The sequence below is a fragment of the Takifugu flavidus genome, chromosome 3 (genome assembly GCF_003711565.1).
Source record: "Takifugu flavidus isolate HTHZ2018 chromosome 3, ASM371156v2, whole genome shotgun sequence".
Taxonomy (NCBI): Eukaryota; Metazoa; Chordata; class Actinopteri; order Tetraodontiformes; family Tetraodontidae; genus Takifugu; species Takifugu flavidus.
The window spans coordinates 12,746,497-12,767,864 of record NC_079522.1 but is presented as its reverse complement, the minus strand read 5'-3'; the positions used below and the strand labels follow the sequence as shown (position 1 = coordinate 12,767,864).

The 21,368-nt window shown below is 43.2% G+C and overlaps 1 protein-coding gene across 2 annotated transcripts in view; it reads left to right on the top strand.

Annotated features, from left to right (window-relative positions):
• The window catches only part of LOC130522396 (FERM, ARHGEF and pleckstrin domain-containing protein 1-like), a 34,061-nt gene that overhangs the window by 1,578 nt on the left and 11,115 nt on the right, over positions 1–21,368 (top strand). For both annotated transcript variants that reach the window (XM_057026775.1, XM_057026774.1), the window contains exons 2-9: positions 2,551–2,769; positions 15,906–16,010; positions 16,153–16,195; positions 16,347–16,425; positions 17,898–17,995; positions 18,475–18,589; positions 20,999–21,146; positions 21,254–21,349. In XM_057026775.1, the coding sequence (XP_056882755.1) occupies positions 2,584–2,769; positions 15,906–16,010; positions 16,153–16,195; positions 16,347–16,425; positions 17,898–17,995; positions 18,475–18,589; positions 20,999–21,146; positions 21,254–21,349 (870 nt within the window). In that variant the 5' untranslated portion in view covers positions 2,551–2,583. The remainder of the gene's footprint in view (positions 1–2,550; positions 2,770–15,905; positions 16,011–16,152; positions 16,196–16,346; positions 16,426–17,897; positions 17,996–18,474; positions 18,590–20,998; positions 21,147–21,253; positions 21,350–21,368) is intronic.

Genomic DNA, 21,368 nt, shown 5'->3' with positions numbered 1-21,368 from the left:
AAAGCTCTACGAGTGAGTCACTTTCAGCTTTCAGTGTTCCCATCTGGTGCCACCAAACAGAATAAATACACAGATTTCTTGTCTTTTGCAGTCATGTCTTTCAAATTAACCAAATTTTTTGCATGATTCCCCCCAGAGCTTCGTATTCAATTAGAGCTGGAAGGATTCTAATAGAGTAAGAGTTAGAATTTAATCTTCCAGCGTCTCATGTTTAAATGTACTATTTGTTAGCACAGAGGAAGCTGACTGTATTTGAATCCAGCAGAATATTTTAATACAATTAGTCCAGTCCATGTTGTGGTCCCCTGGAGTTGTCTCCTTCTTTATAAAACCCAGTCTGTTTTTTGGTATTCATCAATCAACCCATACTCATATGATTGAGCTTCTTTATCTGGCTGTGCTTTGAAGATCCATGAATAAGAGTGGTGATTGTGAGGCCAGTTTTATTTGCTGGGAAATGTTGCCCATTACGCAACCTTTCTTTGAATATTCAAGCACAGATTATATAATGGTTCCTTCCCATTTTAGCATAAGCACTGTCTTTATATCCTAAATAAAAAGAAATCAGACAAAATGACTGGACAACAGAAGGATTAATGCCAGATTTGTAACCTCTGAAAGCTCTGAAAATAAAGCCTCCTTTGTCGACCCGCCTGCACGCACACACATATTCACATCCGATTCTCAGAGCTTGCTTCCCCCTGACAAACTCTTGGGAAACTTTCAGCTAACACCAGTTCAAAGGCTGGTTGAGAGGCCTCGGTTGCTGTGAGTTAAAGCCCTGCTGTTGGAAGCTCCCACAGTGGCGTCTTTTGTGCCTGTGCGACCAGCTTGCTCTGTATTCCTCTCTTGCGCTGCTAACTCAATGCTATAATCCCCCTCCACCCCACCACCACTGGCTCCCATGGAGGCGATGATGAAACCTTTGCCTCCAAATTTCCACTGTTTAGCCACCAGATTGATCCTCAGTATGGATTGAGGTTTGCTCAAGATGGTTTAGACTTACTCTAAGTGTGTGTTTGTGGTGGAAGGCAACGCACAACTGCCTGAAATTAAATCTGTGGGTGTTGAGACAGAAGGGTGTAGGCAATAAACCAACGGTCAGCAGAAAACACCTGCTTATTGCTGCTTGGGCTTTATTTTCAAGCTCAGTGTCGCTTTTGGCAGATTTCAGTCTCGGACCAGGAGCGAACCACCAATCAGAGATTTTAATGTGGTGTGACGAGGAAGTAAATCATAAGAACAACATTCCCACAGGTGTAATGAGTAACTTGAATGTCAGGTCCCTTTGTTGCTGGGTCGCGTCCTCGGCTGGGATCCAATTTCAGTTTTGCGTTACGCTGTACATTTAAATGTTAAGCTACGCCAAGTGAGACTTACAGCTCAGTTAGGCTACTTAATCCCCCTATTACCTGTACACAAGTGCAGCAGAGGAAGCAATTCACTGACCAAATCCTGTCAGACAGGAAGTCAAAGCTTGAGGTTCTTCATCACAAGCCAAACGTACGTTAGCTGCAAACCGGCGACGTGTTGAAACTGTTTGGAATCAGCACAGATTTGTGGTGCACAGAGACTCTGCAGACTCTACTTCCTGTCGTCAAGCAAAAGTGACCAGCATGCTATTTTACAACGGCCACAAATTACACCCTTTTGTTTTGACGTTTTATTGAAAATGGCGGACAGACCGTCGGACTAGGTGGATCTTTGCTGTCATAGAGTGTTTATGGAAAGTCACTGCACCACCCGTCTCTTCTGTAAATATTTAGAATTGACTGGTTTTGAATGCAGCGTGTTTTTTCTTTAGTCCAGCTGCTCAGATGGATCATTTTAATGTTCTGCTTAAAAGACATCATGATCTGGTACTGAGGTTTGTTTTTTTTAGTGAAAATAAATGTAAAGGTAAAAAATATGATACACCATAAATATAGTGGTGAAAGAAAATGGAAGCACGGCAAGTACCAAAGATTCATACTTGATCGAAGGTATTTGGTCAGGTGCTGGTACCGCCTGTGTGCTGACACGACCCTGTCTGTGGGTCAAGGCAATTGGCTGTCTCCTCAAACATTCCTCAGCTCTGATGTCACCAAATGCCCCAGAGCGTATTTATTGTCTCAACTTGAGGTTTATCAAGTCTGCTGCGGGGGTGGGGGGAATGGCACAATTTTAGTGCTTTCCGACTGTATCTCACCTACTCGGCAGGCTTTGATTCAAGTCTGAACTGGTCTTGAAAGGAGCTTTGTGCTTTTTTGAATGCAGTTGATCTTACCTGCAACATGCTGCAGTCAGATTACACATGTCTAGCAAGATGTGAGACACTGCTGGGTGCTCGGGCCAAAGGCACTGACTAAATGCCTTCGGGGGGGTGCATGTGTGGAGGAGCTGCTTCAATTTATCAGGATGCTTCACAGTCTTCTTGCCTGAAGTGAACTTAATGGTTTAAGGAAAAGGCTTAATTCTTCTCCCTTAAAGGTCTAAAAGCCTTTTTCAGCCTGTAGCCAGAAGGATCTTAAACCACTTGGAATGAAACCCAACTTTCCTCTTCTCCACCAGACGTGAACCCAGGTGCCTGCAGCTCAAGAGCTCATGTCTGTCACCATGGCGGAACCAGCTGAGAGGTCATCCACAGCCGGACAGAGGCTAGGAGCCCCAGAAAGCCTCGGGGTGTCCACGCTAGAGCCTGGCCTGCGCCCGCCTGGCCAGCCTCCAGGTCGGCAGGTCCCTATGAGGGTTCAGTTGCTTGATGACACTCAGGAAGTCTTCGAAATACCAGTGAGTAACATCTTCCTTTTAAGACTTTATCAATTATGTGCAAAATGTCTTCCTGATATAGACCGTATAGGACACACTTCCTCCTCCCTCTTACTGTCATTAACATGTCATTAACATGTCATTAACGGGCATATAAATCATATTGTTTGCAGTATAAGGTGGCTTGCCCTCCTAGAATTGGAAATCCTGTTTGTTGATCAGAATTACATGAGAAATTTAATTTAAAGTAATCTTAAATACTTAAGAATTGTCTTTCCCCCCATGGTGGCAGTAAGGGTGATTTACCTTCTGCCACGAGAGACTTCCTCTTTACGACTCTACACCCATCTGCGTTATCAGATTTTGGTTGGTTTTTGTGACAAACAAGTGTCTTCAAACTGCAGAATATCCCGAGCTGCCAGTTTGAGCAGCTGTAATTGGGAAAAATATGCTGAGAATGTGTGCGTCTCTTAGTGTGTCAGTGCCTGAGGACGGATGTGTGAATGTGACCTATCTGGTGTTTTGTGGGGTTTTAATGTTCAAAAAGGCTAAATTGGTGAACAACAAAGGAGGGTGAGGGTGACAACGGGGAATAAAGCCTTTGGTGTAAATGTTTCGAGCGTTTGTGGAGATTCAATAAGGGGCCCGCTCGTCCTCTCAGTGTAGCCCACCTAATCCATCCTCCTCCAGTTACAACACCTTCCAGAGTAACGGTGCGATTCAGTGGAGACTAACGTGTAAATCAAGAGATAAGCCGGTCGTTTACAGTAACATAATTCAATGCACGATGTGACTTTGTCTCATTATCTGAGGTTTAGTCCTTAAAGGCTCAGCCGGGGGGTTGTGGAAGTGGAGCAGCATTTAACACCTCTTATAACTACAGTTGTCAAAGTTAAAGCATTAACACAATTAACCCCGCTGCAGCAGAATATGACCAAACGCCTCTGGCAGTGCAGGTCAGGCAGTTCGTATATACTGTAGGAGTTGAGCCGGTAGTGACAGCAGCAAAAGGGCACATTGGCCCTCTCGTACAAAAACCCCTAAGACGGAGCCGTCAACCTTCATAAAGTATTATACACGCTCTGCAGGAAGGATTTTTCTTTCCACTGAAGCACTTCTAGCTTGAAATACCACATTAGAGCAAAGTGTATGTTATTTAGGGATTCAGCTAGCACTTCGACTAGTGCGTCTCCCAAGCTCGCAACAAACCCCCCCTTCTTTCCTGAGGCTGTTTGCTCCTGCAAAATGAAATGCCATTAATATAGATTAAAAGGAATGATGTTTACTTGTGATTAATCAAAATGAATCCACATCACCTCGTTATTAATTTGATTAAAAATTGTAATCCTTTGACAGCACTAGTGTAACATGTTGGTTTTGCTCAGTGATCGTAAAAGTATTTACTCTTGGAATAAAGGAGAGAAAGTACTTCTCTTTCATTTGATCTATTCCTTACATCTATCACACCATACATGAAAATATAAGTAAACACGAATGCTATAATCGGTTAAATCGTTTGTTTTTTAGATTTTGAAGTATCCCAAGATCGGATCTTTCTAATCTTGCTGCATTTATAAAACATTTAGTGCACACTGCATTAGTGAGCAGCACACACGTGCGCTCACGTGCAATTGGAAGTTTCATTATTTATGCAGGGTGGAAATAGCACGATGGAAGAGCATGAGTGCCGGGCATTCTCCCCCGCTGCCCGCTGAATAATTTAAAATTTCAAGAAGTGAATTGAATGTACATTGAATTGTGTGATGTCGCATCTTTTTTGTGCCCTGATTTAAGTCGCTCACGCTACTTGTGAGCATTTGCTGTTGCTGGGCATCACCCACGCACAAATGTAAACTTTAGATGTTTAAACCGTGGAAACTGCTGCGTTTACTTCAGCGAGAAACTTCTTCTCACCAATAAATCTTCCCGCCCTATATTCTGTTTGTCTCGGTGTCTGGTATGTGGGGGAGTCGTACTCCAAGGCTGCAAAAAAATAATTTAAAGCGCTATAAAAAATACAGTAACTCTACACATGCTCAGCAGTTTTGTGATGATCCACAGCAGGAAGTGTCCTGCAAGTTGTTCTCTATTCCTGTGTTATATATAGTGTATTATGCTGTTACTATGGACACTTTATAGCAAAACGCACTGTTTCTAGTGGGGCAGGAGTGTAGAAGAATTAACTGTTTATGTTCATGGAGACTTTTTCCCTTTCATCTCTTTTCCAGCACACTTACTTGACCTTAATACCCAGCAGTTATCTGCATGAAGGCTGACTCTCACCGGATGTTGCTTTAAACATTTCCCTTTAAAATGAGACAGTGGCACAGCTCGCGTGCACGTACGAGAGTGTGTATAATAAGATCAGTGTGGGTGCTGATGAGATTGGAGCTTCGCAATCTGCAGGTTTCCTGATCAAATGTGTTTGCTTTTTCATCATTACATAAAATGGGGAGATCCGGGAGTGCATGGTGGGCTCATGAGGGCTAGAAAGATTAAATCGTTGGCAACAACCTGATGGTGTAGCAGTCTCCCCAGAAGATACAGCTACAGTGTAGGCATGCACATACTCATTCCTTTATCTGGAGGTGAGAGGAGAAGAATAAAGGTTTTCTATTTTCAGGCACGGAAAATGTAAAAAATAAAAAAATAAGAACAGAAAAGGCCTCTATTTTTAATTTCAGTCCAAAATTTTCATGAGCCCTCGCTTCAAAGTGTGGGCAGATCCAGGGTGATGGTTAAGGGGTCAGAAATGCTGTTATTTCAGGGTGAGGCCAAGACACATGGCTACATGTTTATGACTCAGCGCACTTTCTCCTCTTCTCTGTACTTATCCGTCATCCCACCTCCAAACCCTAATTTTTCATCCTCAAAATAATCTGAGTTTTCTTTTCTGAGCCAACAGTCGCTTTGGAAGCCCATATTCATCATCATCATGTGGACAACTCTGTGTGTGTGTGTGTGTGTGTGTGTGTGTGTGTGTGTGTGTGTGTGTGTGTGTGTGTGGTGTGTGTGTGTGTGTGTGTGTGTGTGTGTGTGTGTGTTAAATCCCCATGTCCCTGCTCAATCCGCCGCTACTACTACAAATACGCTCCTGCTACAGTATGTTTTCACGAGCTCACAAGGGTCGTCTTTAACCATGTTTTATGATGTGACTTTATGGGCCACTGGAACGCACGCCAAACCGGCAGGAACTTAGATTCTTATTCAAATAAATATTTGATACGTTGTGCCCACGAATTGTATGAGAAAATCTAAGTTTAAGTAGCAGTGTTGTCCAAATCGGATCCGATGCATCAGGCCCCGATACCAGCCTTTTTAATGGTGTCGCATCAGATCAGGAGGAAACGCACCCAATACGGTCTGTAAACAAAGACGGTTGTAGTTGTGGCAAGGGAAGCACGATGGCTAGCATGAAGGTTCACAAAGCATCATTTTAAAAAAAAATAACCCAAGGCTGGTGGCAGCTCAGTCTGTTGGGAACTGGGCTGAGATGGGGGGCGGGGTCTCAGTTTAAGCCTCAGTGCAGACGAAACATTAAAGGTGTTCTGGTAGAATGTAGAAGGTGCTAGAACACCCTCAGAACACCACTGAGGCACCCTGGAGCAAGGTACTGAACCCACAATTGCTCACATAGGGCCCTGCGATGAACTGGTGACATCCCTTTTGGGGTCACAGGGAGGGTGCTGGACCCTACCTTGTGTACCCTCTCCGTGACCCTGAAAGGGATAGAGCGGTGAAGAAGATGAGACCTTGACAAAAGGCAACTGGTTTGACTGTAAACCCAATAAACCGGTATTTTTATGCCATTGGTGATTGCTGTTTAGCTGCAATGCTTTTATTTTATCCCTTTTGGGGTCACAGGGAGGGTGCTGGAATCTGTCCCAGCTCCACATGGTTGAAGGCAGGAAGGCCGGGTACAACCCTGGATGAGACGCCAGCTCAACGCAGGGCCCTATCTGAGCATTTGGAGGTTTGGTACCTTGCTCAAGGTCACCTTGGCAGTGCTCGGAAGGTGCCCTGCTACCAGAACACATTTCATGTTTTGTACGTGCCAGACTGAGAAGCCTCAGCCCATGACCAGGAATGCTCAGACTGTTAGAAAACCCTAGAACAGGGGTCGGCAACCTCTTTAGCGCCGCCCTAGTGGCCCCCTGGAGCTTTTTCAAAAATATAAAAATGTAAAAAGATGGTGTGAATATATGTTTTGTTTTAATATAATTTCTGTACGAGGAAAAACACAACAAACATTCTGTTTTCCAATGCTGTAAAAATGTGTATAATAAGTATTTAATTTCAAGATCTCATTATACTGAAAGTTAAAGCACCATCGAACAGCAGAGTGGCCACGTGGTGCGTCACTCTCTCCAGGATGTGGTGCAGGGATAATAAACATTTAATCATGATTGCTAATTGTGTATTTGTAGCCTACTGATCATTTTAAAAATAGGCTAATATAGACACTTACAGCATGTGTTGCCTTCATAATAAGGTTTATTTAAGGCTTTTAATTTATTGCGGCTTCAGACAGATTTGGTTTTTGGGTTTTTTTTTGGTCCAATGTGGCTCTTTCAACATTTTGGGTTGCCAACCCCTGCCCTCGAAAGTAGCATATTTTGCAGAGCATTTGTAACTTTTTAAAGACATGGAGTTTCAGATCCGTTTTGTGAGAACTATCCCTTTTTACTGACTACTTCTGACTGTTTGAGCAACAATCCAGTGTCTACCTGTTAATCCGTACCTTCATCTTTAATATTTACTTAATTTCAAAGTTCCCGTCTCTCAGTTGACACCCATAACTGTAAAACAATCTGCATAAGTGGTCAACATTGTTTCAGGAGGAATGACCTCAGTCTAGCAGCTTATCCTGTTTACATTGTGTTTTCACACAAAACAAATACACGGAGGAAACTGATGAAAAACAGCAGTTTTGAAGCATCTTTGCTTTCTTCTAGAGTCTGAAACAGGAACTCTGCTGTATTATGTAATGGTTGGCATTCATTATTTCATTCCTGTGGTTAGAGAGCTTCTTACGTTGGATTGACTTTCCTTTGAGCAATTTCTCCATATTTTACCTCTAAAGTTGACCCCAAAGGTTTAACCTGACAAATTAGGAGGCCGGTGGGAGCTCATGAAGACGGGGGAGACCTTGAAATACATAGTTAACAGGAAGCTCTTACAGCCTCCATTTAACTTTGGAACATGAAGGTGCAGTAGTATGGTCTCAGTGGAAGCCTGCATTTTTATTACACTGTTATTAAAGTGGGTGTGTGCACGTGGAGCCACGTGGAAGCCTTTAGACATGCTGGGTTCAAAGGCAAGGCCACAGACGGAGCTGCCTTCAAGTTAGGAAGGAGAGAATGAGGGGGCAAGACCGACTTTATTATAGTGAAGGCAAGACTGTTGCTGATGGCACTACAATTACAAGAGACAATCACTGAAATGAAGCCTGACAGGGGTAGAAAAGACACAAACGAGGCCCCAGCGAGGGACAGGACAGAAGCGGCACCACACTCAGTGCTATGAAAGAAGATGGAGATTGCAGCATAGGGACAGATGAATGCAGACACATATCCGTCTCACGCCGGCAGCCAATGAATGAACAGACATTGTCCTCTGCTTGGCTGCAGAACTGGGAACTTTTTTGTAATTTCAGTCAATAAGGTCCTCGGGGAGGCTATTCAAGCCAAACAGTGGGCCCCCGTGAGGAGGGGTTCACTGTCCCTCATGACACAGAAAAAAAAAATGGCAGAAAAATTAGCAGTTTTTGTGGCTTTGCTTTGACACAAACTGTCCGCACTGTTTAGTGTGCTTAGAATGTATCTCAGTGTACCTCTTTAGTTGTGGTTAAAAAAAGATCCTTTGGGCATAAATGCTAGTAATGTTATCCTTGAGCTGTATTTGCTAATAGCCAGGAAGATTTTTACATTCACGTGACCTAGTTTACATCAGAACGTTTCCTGATTGATCGTATCTCAAAACCATCAGGGCTGCATTTACAGCACCATGTTTGCCTGTCTCCGGTGTTTTGACCCCTGGCAAGCTGCAGAAATGATCGCATCACACTAAAATCTGTCGCTGATGACCTGACAGGTTCCTGATTACTGTCACTTCCATGTCAACACAGCCATTTCAAATTTGGAACCCTGAGACCGTTACCGTTTAAAGTAGAAAGGGAAATTGGCATTGGCATGGACCTCTCACTAAATATTGGAAGGTTTATCATGACAACCAGATTCCCTGGATACTACACAAAGCTACCCCCCCCCCCCCCCCGCTGTAGATGAATGATGATGCTGACGACATAATGTGTTGCTTGTCAGTGTCGGCCTGTGCGCAGCCCTCCTGTTTGCATATCCTCTAGAACATTTTGGACTTGCCCAATACTCGAAGGGTGAAAACACCGAAACATTCAACTGGAAAGAGTAATCTAAAACAAGATATTTGCTGTGTGAGCTTTGGTGTGAATTGGACAGATTTGTTCGCTGTGGCGCCTGCGTTCTCCAGCTGTCTCTGCTGCCGTAAATCTGCACCAGATGATGGAGGATAATGTGCATCGGGCTGCATTTTCTCTGGGTGATACACGCCGCAGAGGAGCTGCTGTTAGTAGAAAGGGCCTAGATATCTACCGGTAATGTCTAATGCTGTTCTGGTCTGCATTACTGTCGATATGCAGTCCCAGCTGAAGTGAGCCAAAGTGTTGTACTATATTTTGAGGATGAAAGCACTTAAAGCGGAGAGTTTGAAGATTTGGATCTAATCAGCTCGGATCTTTCTTCACAGGCTCCTTGTTAATCTTTTCTGATGCTATAAAGCAACATTGCTCCATTCTGTGTCACAACTCTGGACATGAAGCGAGAGCTTTATTGCTCTTTTCTTTTGGATGTTGTTTCTATATGCGTGAGAGCGGGAGAGAGGGAGTATGTTTGGGGGGAGGGGGGATCCACATGAGGGAATTGTTTGCTCATGTCCTCATCTCAATTTGGAGATTTTCCAGGAGCCTCAGCGGAATTTGGTGGTGTAGTCCCTGCTGCGTCGCCGAGGATCCACTCCTTTGTTTCTTTGGCAGCGGAATGCGAGTTGGGCGAAAAACTAGATTTCAGTTATGCCCACCTTTTTTCATTGTTGCTAATCTTCATTTTGTGTCCATGGATCTCTTTGGGAACATTCCACCAGAGAGAATCTAATTGAGGGTTTTCAAGAAAATTCTCTTTGATGTAATCCTGTAATTTTCTTTTGGTTTGCATTGATTTATGTGCTTTTGGTGCACATCGTGTTTCAAATGACCTGTAACACACAGGAAAAGCTTCAGGTGTAGAGAATTACCCCCATATTCCCACATAAAGGGACTGCACCGTATCGTGCAGCAAACAATGTGAGGATTACTACTGCTCCCATTAGATCATGCCATTCAAACACATTAGAAAGCAGCTAAAAAGGTAAATAAATTAATGGCTGACTTCAATAGTCATGCAAAAAAGGTTTTACACCATGTCCACTTCTTTGGTTTTGTATCCTTGTAGAAAGGATGTGTGGAACATTCCAGAGATGTTAAAATGCAGCAGTTCACCTGAATAGGAGTGAATCCGCTTTACGAGGCTTTTTTGAAAATCGGTGGCTATAGAGATATATTCTCTCTTGAAGACGATTCCGACTGACTGAATCTTTAATGTCACGGAAGTGTCATTTAAAATTGCACTGAAAATTCTTTGCTGTGGTTTGATTAATGATCTTTTCCACCTTCAAACCTCTTTTTATTCTCAGAACCAAGCGTAAGAACACAATGATTAATATAGTCAGCTCTTTCTGCAGGCCTTTTGGATCGCGTGTTGCAGTCAAATGTAGACAAACAGAAATAGAAAGTGAGAAAAATCCTACGACACATAAGAAGACAGCCATGCCAAGAGCTGAATATTAGCTGGAAAAATATTGGCTCTTGAGCTGAATATTAAATATTCTATAAAACTGACTGACTTAATGGGAGCTTCCCAGCTAATGTGTGTAATAGTGCTTCTGTCTCCAGCAACTTCCCTTGCTGACGTCAGGTCTAAAGCTTCTGTCATTTCATGTAAAATTTAATTTTGGCTTTGTGTCTCAGGAGAGCTCTTTTAGGGCACAAAATGATTCCAGAATTTGCACTCAGTTATAGACTCAGCCTTAGCCGTTCTCTCCCAATTGCGTTTTAACGGCACATCAGTGAGCAGCTATTCTCTGCTGCTTTATTTAAGTGTCTGCGAGCCTCAGCGTCCACACATGCTGACACGCAGATATTTCCATTATTGCACATCAACCCGAGGCAGCTTCCTCTCACTGGTTCGTATTCTGGCTACATGCAGCTTATCCGGCAGCCCTGGTCAAGCCTGAGCGTTTGCACGTGCGTGTGTCCCATCTGTTTGTGTGCGTGGTCAGTGTTCACGTGCACACTTCTGATAGTGTGAAGGAAGTGGCTTTGACGCCTTGCCAGTAGGTTAAACCGGTTAACCTAATCTGAGTGCAAAGATGCGATTGGAGGACAGTGGAAGTGGGAGGAAGCCTCTCCCAGCTGCCGCTCAGTGGGATCTTTTCTTGAGGGGGATGTTGCACAGTTCATGCGAGGCAGCATAGCTGCTGGTTTCAATGTGATATTGGATCATTCTAAACAAATTTACATTTGATGTCTTATTAATCCATAGGGAGATGGCGTGTTTGTGCCGATAAAGCCGTTTGTTACCACGATGCTTTAATTTTCGGTGCCTACATATTTTTTACTGCTCTTTTTCTGCTTCTGTCAAATGGTTGTGGAAGGAATTCGTTTTTGGGTAATCCCAGAACCAATTTTCAGACACTTATCTCACACATCACTTTGTCACACCATGGCACGGCTACGTACTAAAAGTCTCCAAGTCATAACAGCACATTCCTTGCTTGGCTTAGAATGACCCCCCCCCCCCCATTCCCCTGATCGCACGGGAATGAAGGAAGACGGTCAACAGCTTTGAGGTGTTTTTTGTCAGGTTTTTCCCTCTCTGGAGAGGTCTTATCATCAGTCCGTGCCATCTGGTTTCTATCCAGGTTGAGAGTTGAGACATTTCTTTTCTTTACTCTGACCAGACTGTGTTTTAAGATCAGATATTTGAATTTTCACAAAGCCCTAACTCTGTTTCCTGTTTGCATATATGTCAAAAGACCATTTTCTTGTGGGAGAAAAACAAGTCTAATTTTACAAATGCAGCATTTATGGGTTTTGTAGGTCATTGGTGTCTATGACTCCGAGGGAAGCTAAGTCAATCCTCTGCACTCCAGGGCAGATGGTGCAAACGTTACTTGACTGTGTTGTAGGGGAGAGGGGATAGTTGCAAGGTTTCCTGCGCTATTTCCACCTCTAGAAGGAAAGGAAAGGATGATAACCATAGAGAATTCTAAGTGAAATCTGTGAATGTTTTCTGGGGCTTATAAATAGAACAATTCCTTCGTGTTCCTGCTCTTTTCGATCTCTCAAAGCAACAGTTGGGGAAAAGTGTGTTTCTACTGGCTGATGACTCTGCTGAGCGTGTTTTTGGCAGGAAGACATTCTGATGAGTCAACAAGTGTAATGGCGGCTGACTTCAAGTGTTTCCCGATAGGCAAAGAGCCACGTGGACCAGCTGGAAACTGGACAGCAAAAAAAGTAGAGAATAATTTAGTTAAGGAAGCCTAGTGGGACCAAACAGCTGCAGACTATGTTACCATTTTTAAAAGTAATGGTTAACCAGTTTTACACTTCTTTAAGGAAACACTGGAGACCCTTTCGGAAACATTTATACTCTGTGTGCAACACATTATATCAGATGACTGAACGATCCATTCCTTTAGAACTTCAATGCGGTGTCAGTCAAAAGTCACTGGACCATCAGTGAATATGGAGTTTTGGATAGAACCCTCAGAACTCATTAACCCTGATGCTCAACATTGTTCTGGCTCAGAGGTCACACTTCTCTCAAACAAAAGTGAACTGAAGGATGATGAAAACCATATTTTTTGTTGTTTGCCGTACAACAGGTCTTATAATCTCACTGAGCCTCAAACGGTAAAATGTTGGCCAGCTGCCCGAAGCGGGAGCCAACCTTTCCATTATGGTTCTAATTCTATTTATAACGAATCACAACTGCTGTATAAAGTCTGTTGTTAAGTTTGGTCTGATTTGTCTAAACTATATTTGGAGCTTTCCGGAACATTCACAGTTTTTGGGCTGACACGGGAACTCCAGACTGCTTTATTGCAGCATCACAACCCAGAAACAGACATAGTGTTGGACATAGCATGATCACCCTACCCAGTTTGGATATTTTAGCCTTTGTAATTGCACACGAATCCAAGCCAGGCTTTTTTTAGGGTCATAACTATCACTTTGGTTCCAGTTTGGAGCAACATAAAAGGTGTAAGTCATTTCAGACTTTAAAAAAAATAGAAAAACAAGGTTTATTTTGCTGTGTCAGTTTTTCGCTCACTTTAAAGCTACTTAGTTGTAAAGACTGGCTCTCAGTCTCTTTCGGTGCCTCTTTGTTCATAGTTAGTTCATGGTCTTTCCAATGTCTGGAGTTAGTTTAATAACTTGAGAAGGTTCGCCTTCTAATTTTCTTAAATAAGTCTTGTTGGTGTGTGGCCCAAAAAGACAGCTGTGTGAAATAGGACTCTGCCTTTAAGGGCATGACCCTGGCCTCCGCACGTTGCTTTTACAGCCATAGTTGCTATGGGAAAATCTTTTACTGTATCTGTGCATGAGGGAGTGATCAGCACATGAGGCAAAATCCAGGATCTACGGTACCGTAATACGGGCTAGTCAAGCCAAAGGGTGCTCTGCCATTTGTCCCCTCATGTTCCCCACTCTTTACACAACAACTACGAAATCCCACATTATACTGGACATAACTTGATGTCATCATGGCTTCTGCTGTAGCTAATGCCAGGAGACCAGACTTTAAGAACAAGCCAAATATTGCGTTCCTTTTAAGCCAATCAGCAGGATCGTGTTCTAGACATGAGTGCAAATGCCACTCCCCTTTGCTTTCAATTCTAATAGGAGGTTTAATGGTTGGAAACGTGCTATGTATAAAAAGGTCCTGATCATTATTCACTGGTTACTTTCTCCACCTTTGTCAGGATGCAAGTGGGTGTTTTGCTTTGCTCCGAGCCTTCTCTCACTTCCAGGTTCTTCACTGGAACCTCTGAGTACAGGTCAAACTTAGCAAGCTCACATTACATCACCTTTAACGGTCCCGTAGCTCTGAGACCAACAAAATTTAAAACTCCATTTAGTAACCAGATTCTGTCTGCTACTGTTTGTTTTATTGTAGCTCTGCTGTCCTCAAAAGAGTTGAACTGGACCAGACCCAGTGGGATCACAGTCATGCTGTCAGCACTTTCCATTTGTTCCCTTTTACTCATTTTTAGCTCTTTTTAGGCTCTTTAAATGATCCCTGTCGACACATTTGATTGATTACCCAGATTTAGGATAATTATGCCATTGTAGCCTGGCTCACAGGATACACCAGCCAAGACCTGCCGTGTTGGCAACAGCTTTGTTATCTTAATGGGTTCTAATGTTCAAAGTTATCCCCACCATTCTCACCATCACATTCCACTTTGCATTCCGGTGGTTTGTGTTACCTGAGTTGGTGATACAGGATATCTCCTCTGTGCATGTGCAGACTGTTTTTGCTTTCAGGTTTGCCCATATTAAAGGAAATTGCTTCTGCACAAAACAGTTGGAATTCTTGCCCCAGGTTAATCGATTTCATCTTACACAACATGACCTGCTGCACCCATTTTTATTGCATTCAACCAGTGTATTTTCCATGGAAGCCAAAAACAAGACAGAAACAAGAGCCAAAGAAGGAGAAGGAAGTGGACAATTAGAAAAGACACATTTTGTTACATCAACCAAAAAAATAGATAAATAAGACAACACGGGAAATTTTCTTTAGCCTATTTTATGCTTTGCTTTTATTTATACTCTTTCTCTCTCTTCCATTTAAACCAAGATTACCACCTCTCGGAACTGGATCTAATCCAAACTGCAGAGCTCCCAGGCTCTGGGCGGCATTTGTCACTCAATCTGCTGACCTCTCTGTTGTTATCGTACACACCAGGTTGTGTTTTGCTCTGTTTCTGACACTTCTATCGTCAGTCGTCTGTCGCTGTTTATACACCGGTCTGGCCAGTGAAAGTGCATATGTAGGAATATGAGGGTGTGTCTCTGTAGACAGAACAACCACACAGAAACAGATGGACACACACGCACACACACACACACACACACACACACACGGTAGCCAGATGGTGACAGACTTGGCTTAGACTTCGTCCTTCGCTGGTCTGATTCCTCTCTTTCTGTTTTCTTTTCATCATTTGATGTCCATTTTTCATCTTTTGTTCCAATATTTATGGGTAGAATCCATTTTGGCTGTTTGCTTTAACACATCTTTACCTCTGCCAAGGAGGTTATTGTCTCTTTTGCCTTCATTAAAAGTCAGGAACTGTCTAAGCCAGGAAAAAACCCTTCTAAATTAAAGTAAAAGCATGCAGTGTTGTTCTGCTCCATCAGTGCAAAGGAAATATACAAACCACTAAATGAAAAAGGAGAAAGTCGTCTACATTAGTGCAGAAATGTCTAAAAGCACTAAAACAAATGTAGTATCGGGGCTTGTCAAAAATACATTCCCATAAATCCACAAAACGACCTGAATTTCGGATTTCTACTCCTGTTACTGTATAGCAGATGGAGTTCCATTGACGTACTTTGATATTCTTGCAGGAACATGGCACAGGTACACCGACACGATCACACTGTCTGTGTTTTGTCTGCAGCTGAGGCATGACACCCAGATTTGCTGATGAGGTTATAATCTGTGTTTTTGCTTGTGCAAGCTTGTCAAAGGATGAAATGCAGCCACATATTATGATGACTGCAGTCTCCTCAGACTCCATGTATAATATTATCCTATAACTGCCTCTGAGTTTAGGTTTGATCCCCTGTCTCTTTTGGAAATACATGCTTACTCTGCGTAATGGGCCATTTTGCTTGTCATTGAAACTTCTCCCTACAATTTAATCACAAAACCCTGATCTGAAATGGTGTTGAGGAGCTATTTAGCTTACTCTAATCTGTGTCTGCCATTTTCTTTTCCCTCTCGTTTTAGCCACGATCTCCTGGTAAAGTGCTGTTTGACCTGGTTTGTGACCACTTGAACCTGACAGAGGGAGACTATTTTGGACTGGAGTACACAAACCATCACAAAATGCCGGTGAGTGAGGCACATCTGTACGACCAGAGAACCCTTGAAACTCAGCTGTCCTGCCGGTTGAGTCAAAGATCATGGAGACTGTGCATTTTCTGTAGTGTGATGACACCAGCAGTGATAAATGACTGTCGGCTTTCCTCTTCAGGTGTGGCTGGATCTGCTGAAGCCAACACTGAAACAAATCAGACGTAAGTCACCCCCACTTTCCCTCTCAAGATTTCCAATCTGTTGTGAAAGAAATTCAAGCATGTCCACCTGTGTGTTTTGACACCAATCTGATAAGAGATGACCGGAAGAATGATCAGACATGGATGTTTATCTGTTGATTTCTGCCTTCAGGACCAAAAAACACCATCCTTCGTTTTGTGGTGAAATTCTTCCCTCCTGATCACACACAGTTCACAGAGGAGTTAACTCGGTAGGTCCATTTCTTGTTTGTAACATCAGACACAAACCAGTGTTCTGTCACGGACGACTTTCTCTAGTCTAAAGTGAATTCGGAAATGGGTATTTTGGTAGCGCAGACAGATGAGACTCGATGCCTGAGATTCACGCCCCCTTTAGAGGGTGTGAATTATCAGTCAGCAGCATCATCTGCTTCTCTGTTTAGTCTGGCAGCAGAGCAGCACCATTTTACATTGCATGAGCAAACCAGCATAGATTCAGCTGGGGGTTTTTTAAAATTATTTTCCCATGATTCCATGGTCTTCTGCCAGATTTGCTGTTGATATTGGCTTTGACTGTCATGAGAGAAAACTCCAGATTTATTGTCATTGTCTTCATTTCGTTTGCATTATCACCCCATGTATTTACATTCTTCACATTCCTATCCACAGGATATAATTATTCTGCTCCTTAGAGGTTTCTCTGTGGTTTACCAATGGATACCTCCATAAAAATGCAATTTATCACCAGCACGATGATCATAAAATGTTTTATCACCATGTAGCCACGGTGTCTTCTGTTCTATTTAATACTAACAAGGGAATCTGTCAGTGCAATAATGCAGTAATTATATCCTGTTGAATGGATCGTTGCTATTCTGTTTAAAAATTATATAAAGGCAGGCCCTGCAAATGAAATCTCTTAATCTTCCCCCTATTTAGCTCCATATCCACATTATCCATGGCCCAGCTTCGCTTATAACCTAATTGAGGGATTTATTTTAGTTAATTGCCAATACATGTGCTGGGTGTCAGTCGTGAGGTTACAACTTCAGGCCTTTTGTTGTTGGTAACAGTATTCATTGCACAACATCACACAGCCGAGAATCTCGATGCTGTTGCTTCATATATAGATGTGGGTTTTGTTGTTGAGGTCACTGGAAATGTCGTTTGTCAGTCAGCACCCCGGTAGCCGCTTCACCTGTGTTTGCTCTGGTGTTAAACAGTTACCACCAGAAACCTGAAACCACCACATGGACCAAAAGAGAGGCGCCAATAGACGACTATTTTCCAATAGATCCTCACAGTCATGTGAACTTATTCCTGTATTTAACAGGAAGTGAGACCACAGTGGTTCTATATCAGTGTTTCCTCTGATGGTCAGAGAGGAAAAAATAGCCAATGGATTGACAGTGGAACATGAAGCTGCTGTCTGGGTTTTATTTGCAAATGGGAGCCAGTCAGAGCTGCCTGTAAAATTAAGCCTTACACAGTTGGACAAAAAGATATGGAAAATACTTGCATTGCATTAATTTAACACAAAAGAGACTTGACTCATTAATGCGTCCAAGGTTTTTCCATTACAGTATAAATGCCAGCAGATAGTGCAGATTGAGCCTCTTTTACCCGTGAACAAAGGTGTGCATTAGCCTCGTAACCTTGGTGCTTCCTGTCTCTTCCTCCCGCCCACACGCCTCCATTGTTCCCTCTGTTTTTCTTTCTCCAGGTACCTATTTGCCCTGCAGATTAAACATGACCTGGCTTGTGGTCATCTCATCTGCAATGACACCAGCGCAGCCCTCATGGTCTCCCACATTATTCAGTGTGAGTGTAAATGAGCACAGCTATTGTGTGTGCACTGATAAATAAATAGTGAAAGGGTGAGACAGATATATGTGTCTTGTCTGTGTGTGTTTTAAGTTCCATATCTTCGCTGAATTGTAATGACGCACTCTTGCATTTTTTCATGGAAGACCATAAATCACGTGTCAAAGACTTCCCGTTTTGGAAATGTCAGCACGAGATTTAAATGACAACCACATTAGCTGAGGGTTTGCTGACCATATGAAGAATAGGGTCCTTGATTCTATTAACACAATAGTGGAAAACATTCTAACTATTCTTAGGGTTACAATATCGTTTTTTTAACTGTTATTGAGCTGGTGGAGATGTACTCATTGCTATTATGGATAAAACCTGCATTAGCTGATATTACAATGGTGAAAATCAGATGAATTAGAATTTTGCCCCTCATCCTTATTTGCAAATACATTTCTGCCTCCTTTCTTCTTTCCGTGCATCAGCTGAGATTGGAGATTTCGATGAGACGCAGAGCTGGCACCACCTCCTCCACAATAAATACCTGCCTGACCAGGATGCCATCAGAGACAAGATCACCGAGTGCCACAGAAAGCACGTGTGAGTTCCAACTTTCCACGCCGGTCCAAACAATTAGCAGTAAAGCAGCATCTGGAGCAGTATAGTGAGGACACTGACAAAGGCAGCCTAGAGTAACGTGAAACACCCTGTGACTGATTCTATAGCATAGCATCATCCAGCATGAGCTTTACTTGATGGACAGAAAATGTCCATCAAGTATGTGTCTGCTGTTTGGTTAGATCCAGGATGTGTGAGCATGGGTTGTTTGGGATTTATATCTAGGCAGTTTGATTTGGGATTGTGTGGAGTAAGTGATAAGGCTGATAGTCTGCAGATTGTTGGCCATATGAATGAATGCAAAACCTAAAACACTGTTCCGGTTCCTGTGACATCACATCATGCTGAGATGCGGTGCCACGTGTCCTTGTGCCCTCTTTGGATGAGTTTATACCCTAAACACAATCACATGACATGTACAGGTGGGATGATGATGATATTGTGTAAGAGACGGCAAGACAAAAAGAAGCTGTGTGATGCTCCAGATTTAATGTGTAGAAAAATACCGCACAAGTAACAGTAATGCTGTAATATCAGCTGAAACATGAAAAACTCTTTCCCAGGTGGTCAATCGCCATACTGATGCCTCTCGGTAGGTATTCTGATTCTGACATGCATATGTTCTGCTCCTTCAGAAACAGCACGCAGACATTAGGCTTTTTGATGTGCAGTATATTTGGTGGCCACCTGCAGCTGACTTTAATTGTTCTCTCTATGAAAAAAAAACAGACCAGATTTAATTTTAAATTCACAAAAGACTGCTTAAAAATGTGACTCAATTCCATCCAATCTACTGAAATACATTGTACAATGGGGTTTGTCATCTGTATGTCGATTATCCATTGAAGAGTTAAAAATTGGTACATATCGCCCCTTGATGGTAACAGATGACAACCAAACATTAGTGTATTCCAACTGCGATTGGACATCAGCAGAAACCACTAAAGAATGTCTCAACCAAGGTTTAACGACAGGTGTCTGCACTGTGACCGCTGTCCTTCACCAAGAGAAGCAGATAGAACGGCTGCATCCAAAGCCTTTCCTCCTGATTCAATGTGCCAAACTGTTTGGTTTGTATCGAGTAAGCAGGCCAAAGAAAGTGAATAGGAGAGTGTGAAGTTTGCCTGTCGGTACCTCGGTCAAATCGTATCTCTGGGTTAATGACCAAGAAGGACAGTGAAATTTTTGCCCTGGGGGTCATTATTTACTGTGACCTGGTGCCCTTCCATGTTGAAAAGAGATATATCCTCTCCTCTGCGAGTAGAAATGCAATCTGCTCAGTTGGATGCATTTTTTTGTTCACCTACTGTTTACCTCAAAATAGCCGGTCAGATGATCCTTTGCTTGTGAAACAGCATTGCTGGACAAAATGAAGGAGAAGGTGTTTGATTTACACATAGACTGACATGACAGACATAGATATGCATCTGTTTATTTAAATATGCCGATTAACATAATTACACCCAGCCCATAAGTGTCTCCCTAGCTGAGATGTTTATCTTTAAGACCCCAATTGCCCTCCCACACTTTTAATGCCTCCCCCTTTCGAGGAAGCTGCACAGTAACAGGCCATTTGGCACGAAGTCTCACCTCTCAGCCCCCCGGGATCACACGTTTCACACAGCACTGCTCTCTCCTCTTCAACAGTGTCACCGTGCTGCCCTGATTGATGTTTGCAGACACATGACAAATAAGTGTCCTTGTTTTCTACATGTGTGAAATCCACACGTGCACAAGCTGAAGAACGAACCACAAACCTGCTGGTTATTCACTGTAGCCCCGTGTACTAATTCCTGGCTCTCCTTCCCCCTTCATGCCAGCACAGGAAGGAAGTGGCTCATTCAGCCGATCATACAGGAAACAGGAAGCTATTTCCAGATTTGACTAGCAACAACACTTTTTGTGTTGCAGACCCCCCCCCCACACACACACATCTCAAGCGTGCTTTGCCAGCTGATTGAAGGGCCCATTCAGGATACAAAGAAAACGGAAAGATTTTGTGGCGTCTGCGCCTTTTGTTTTCGTGACAACGATGCCCGGGGTGCCTGAATCTGCAAACTTTTTAAACTGGGTTCCAGAAAGAAAGGTTTTTGAAAATGGAATGGGTTTCATCGGCCTGTTAACAGTGATTTGTGGATTTGCTGCGTCAATACTCTGACCAGCGAGACTTTGTTATATTTGCCAAGGACTGCGTCTATCACGACCACTCTGTCGAACGTCGGCGGCTACTGTCCCGTCGTTCTCGCTGCATCGTTTTCAGTTGTGATCTTGGATCCGTGTGAACACCGAGGACCTTTGAAAGCACAGAAAACTCCTTTCTGTTTCTGCTGACGTCGGTGTGTAATGAGAATAAAAAATACGAATGACTGATTGGTCGCATGGCTTCTACAGTGGGCAGACTCCTGCCGTCTCTGACTACCACCTGCTGGAAATCGCCCGGCGTTTGGAGATGTATGGCATCCGTCTGCACCCTGCGAAGGACCGGGAGGGGACCAAGCTCAGCCTTGCTGCAGCTCACACTGGGGTTCTGGTTTTCCAGGTAGGAACTCTAAATTTTGGACTGGATGAAACCTGATTCACGTTGCGAAATTCCTTCGAGGCTTCATGGAAACAGCGTTGCATTTACCAAGTCGCGTCTTTACTTAGGGTTACACCAAGATTAACTCCTTCAACTGGTCCAAGATTCGCAAGCTCAGCTTCAAGCGCAAAAGGTTCCTCATTAAGCTGAGAGCAGAGCCCGCAGTAAGTCGGGATATTCCCT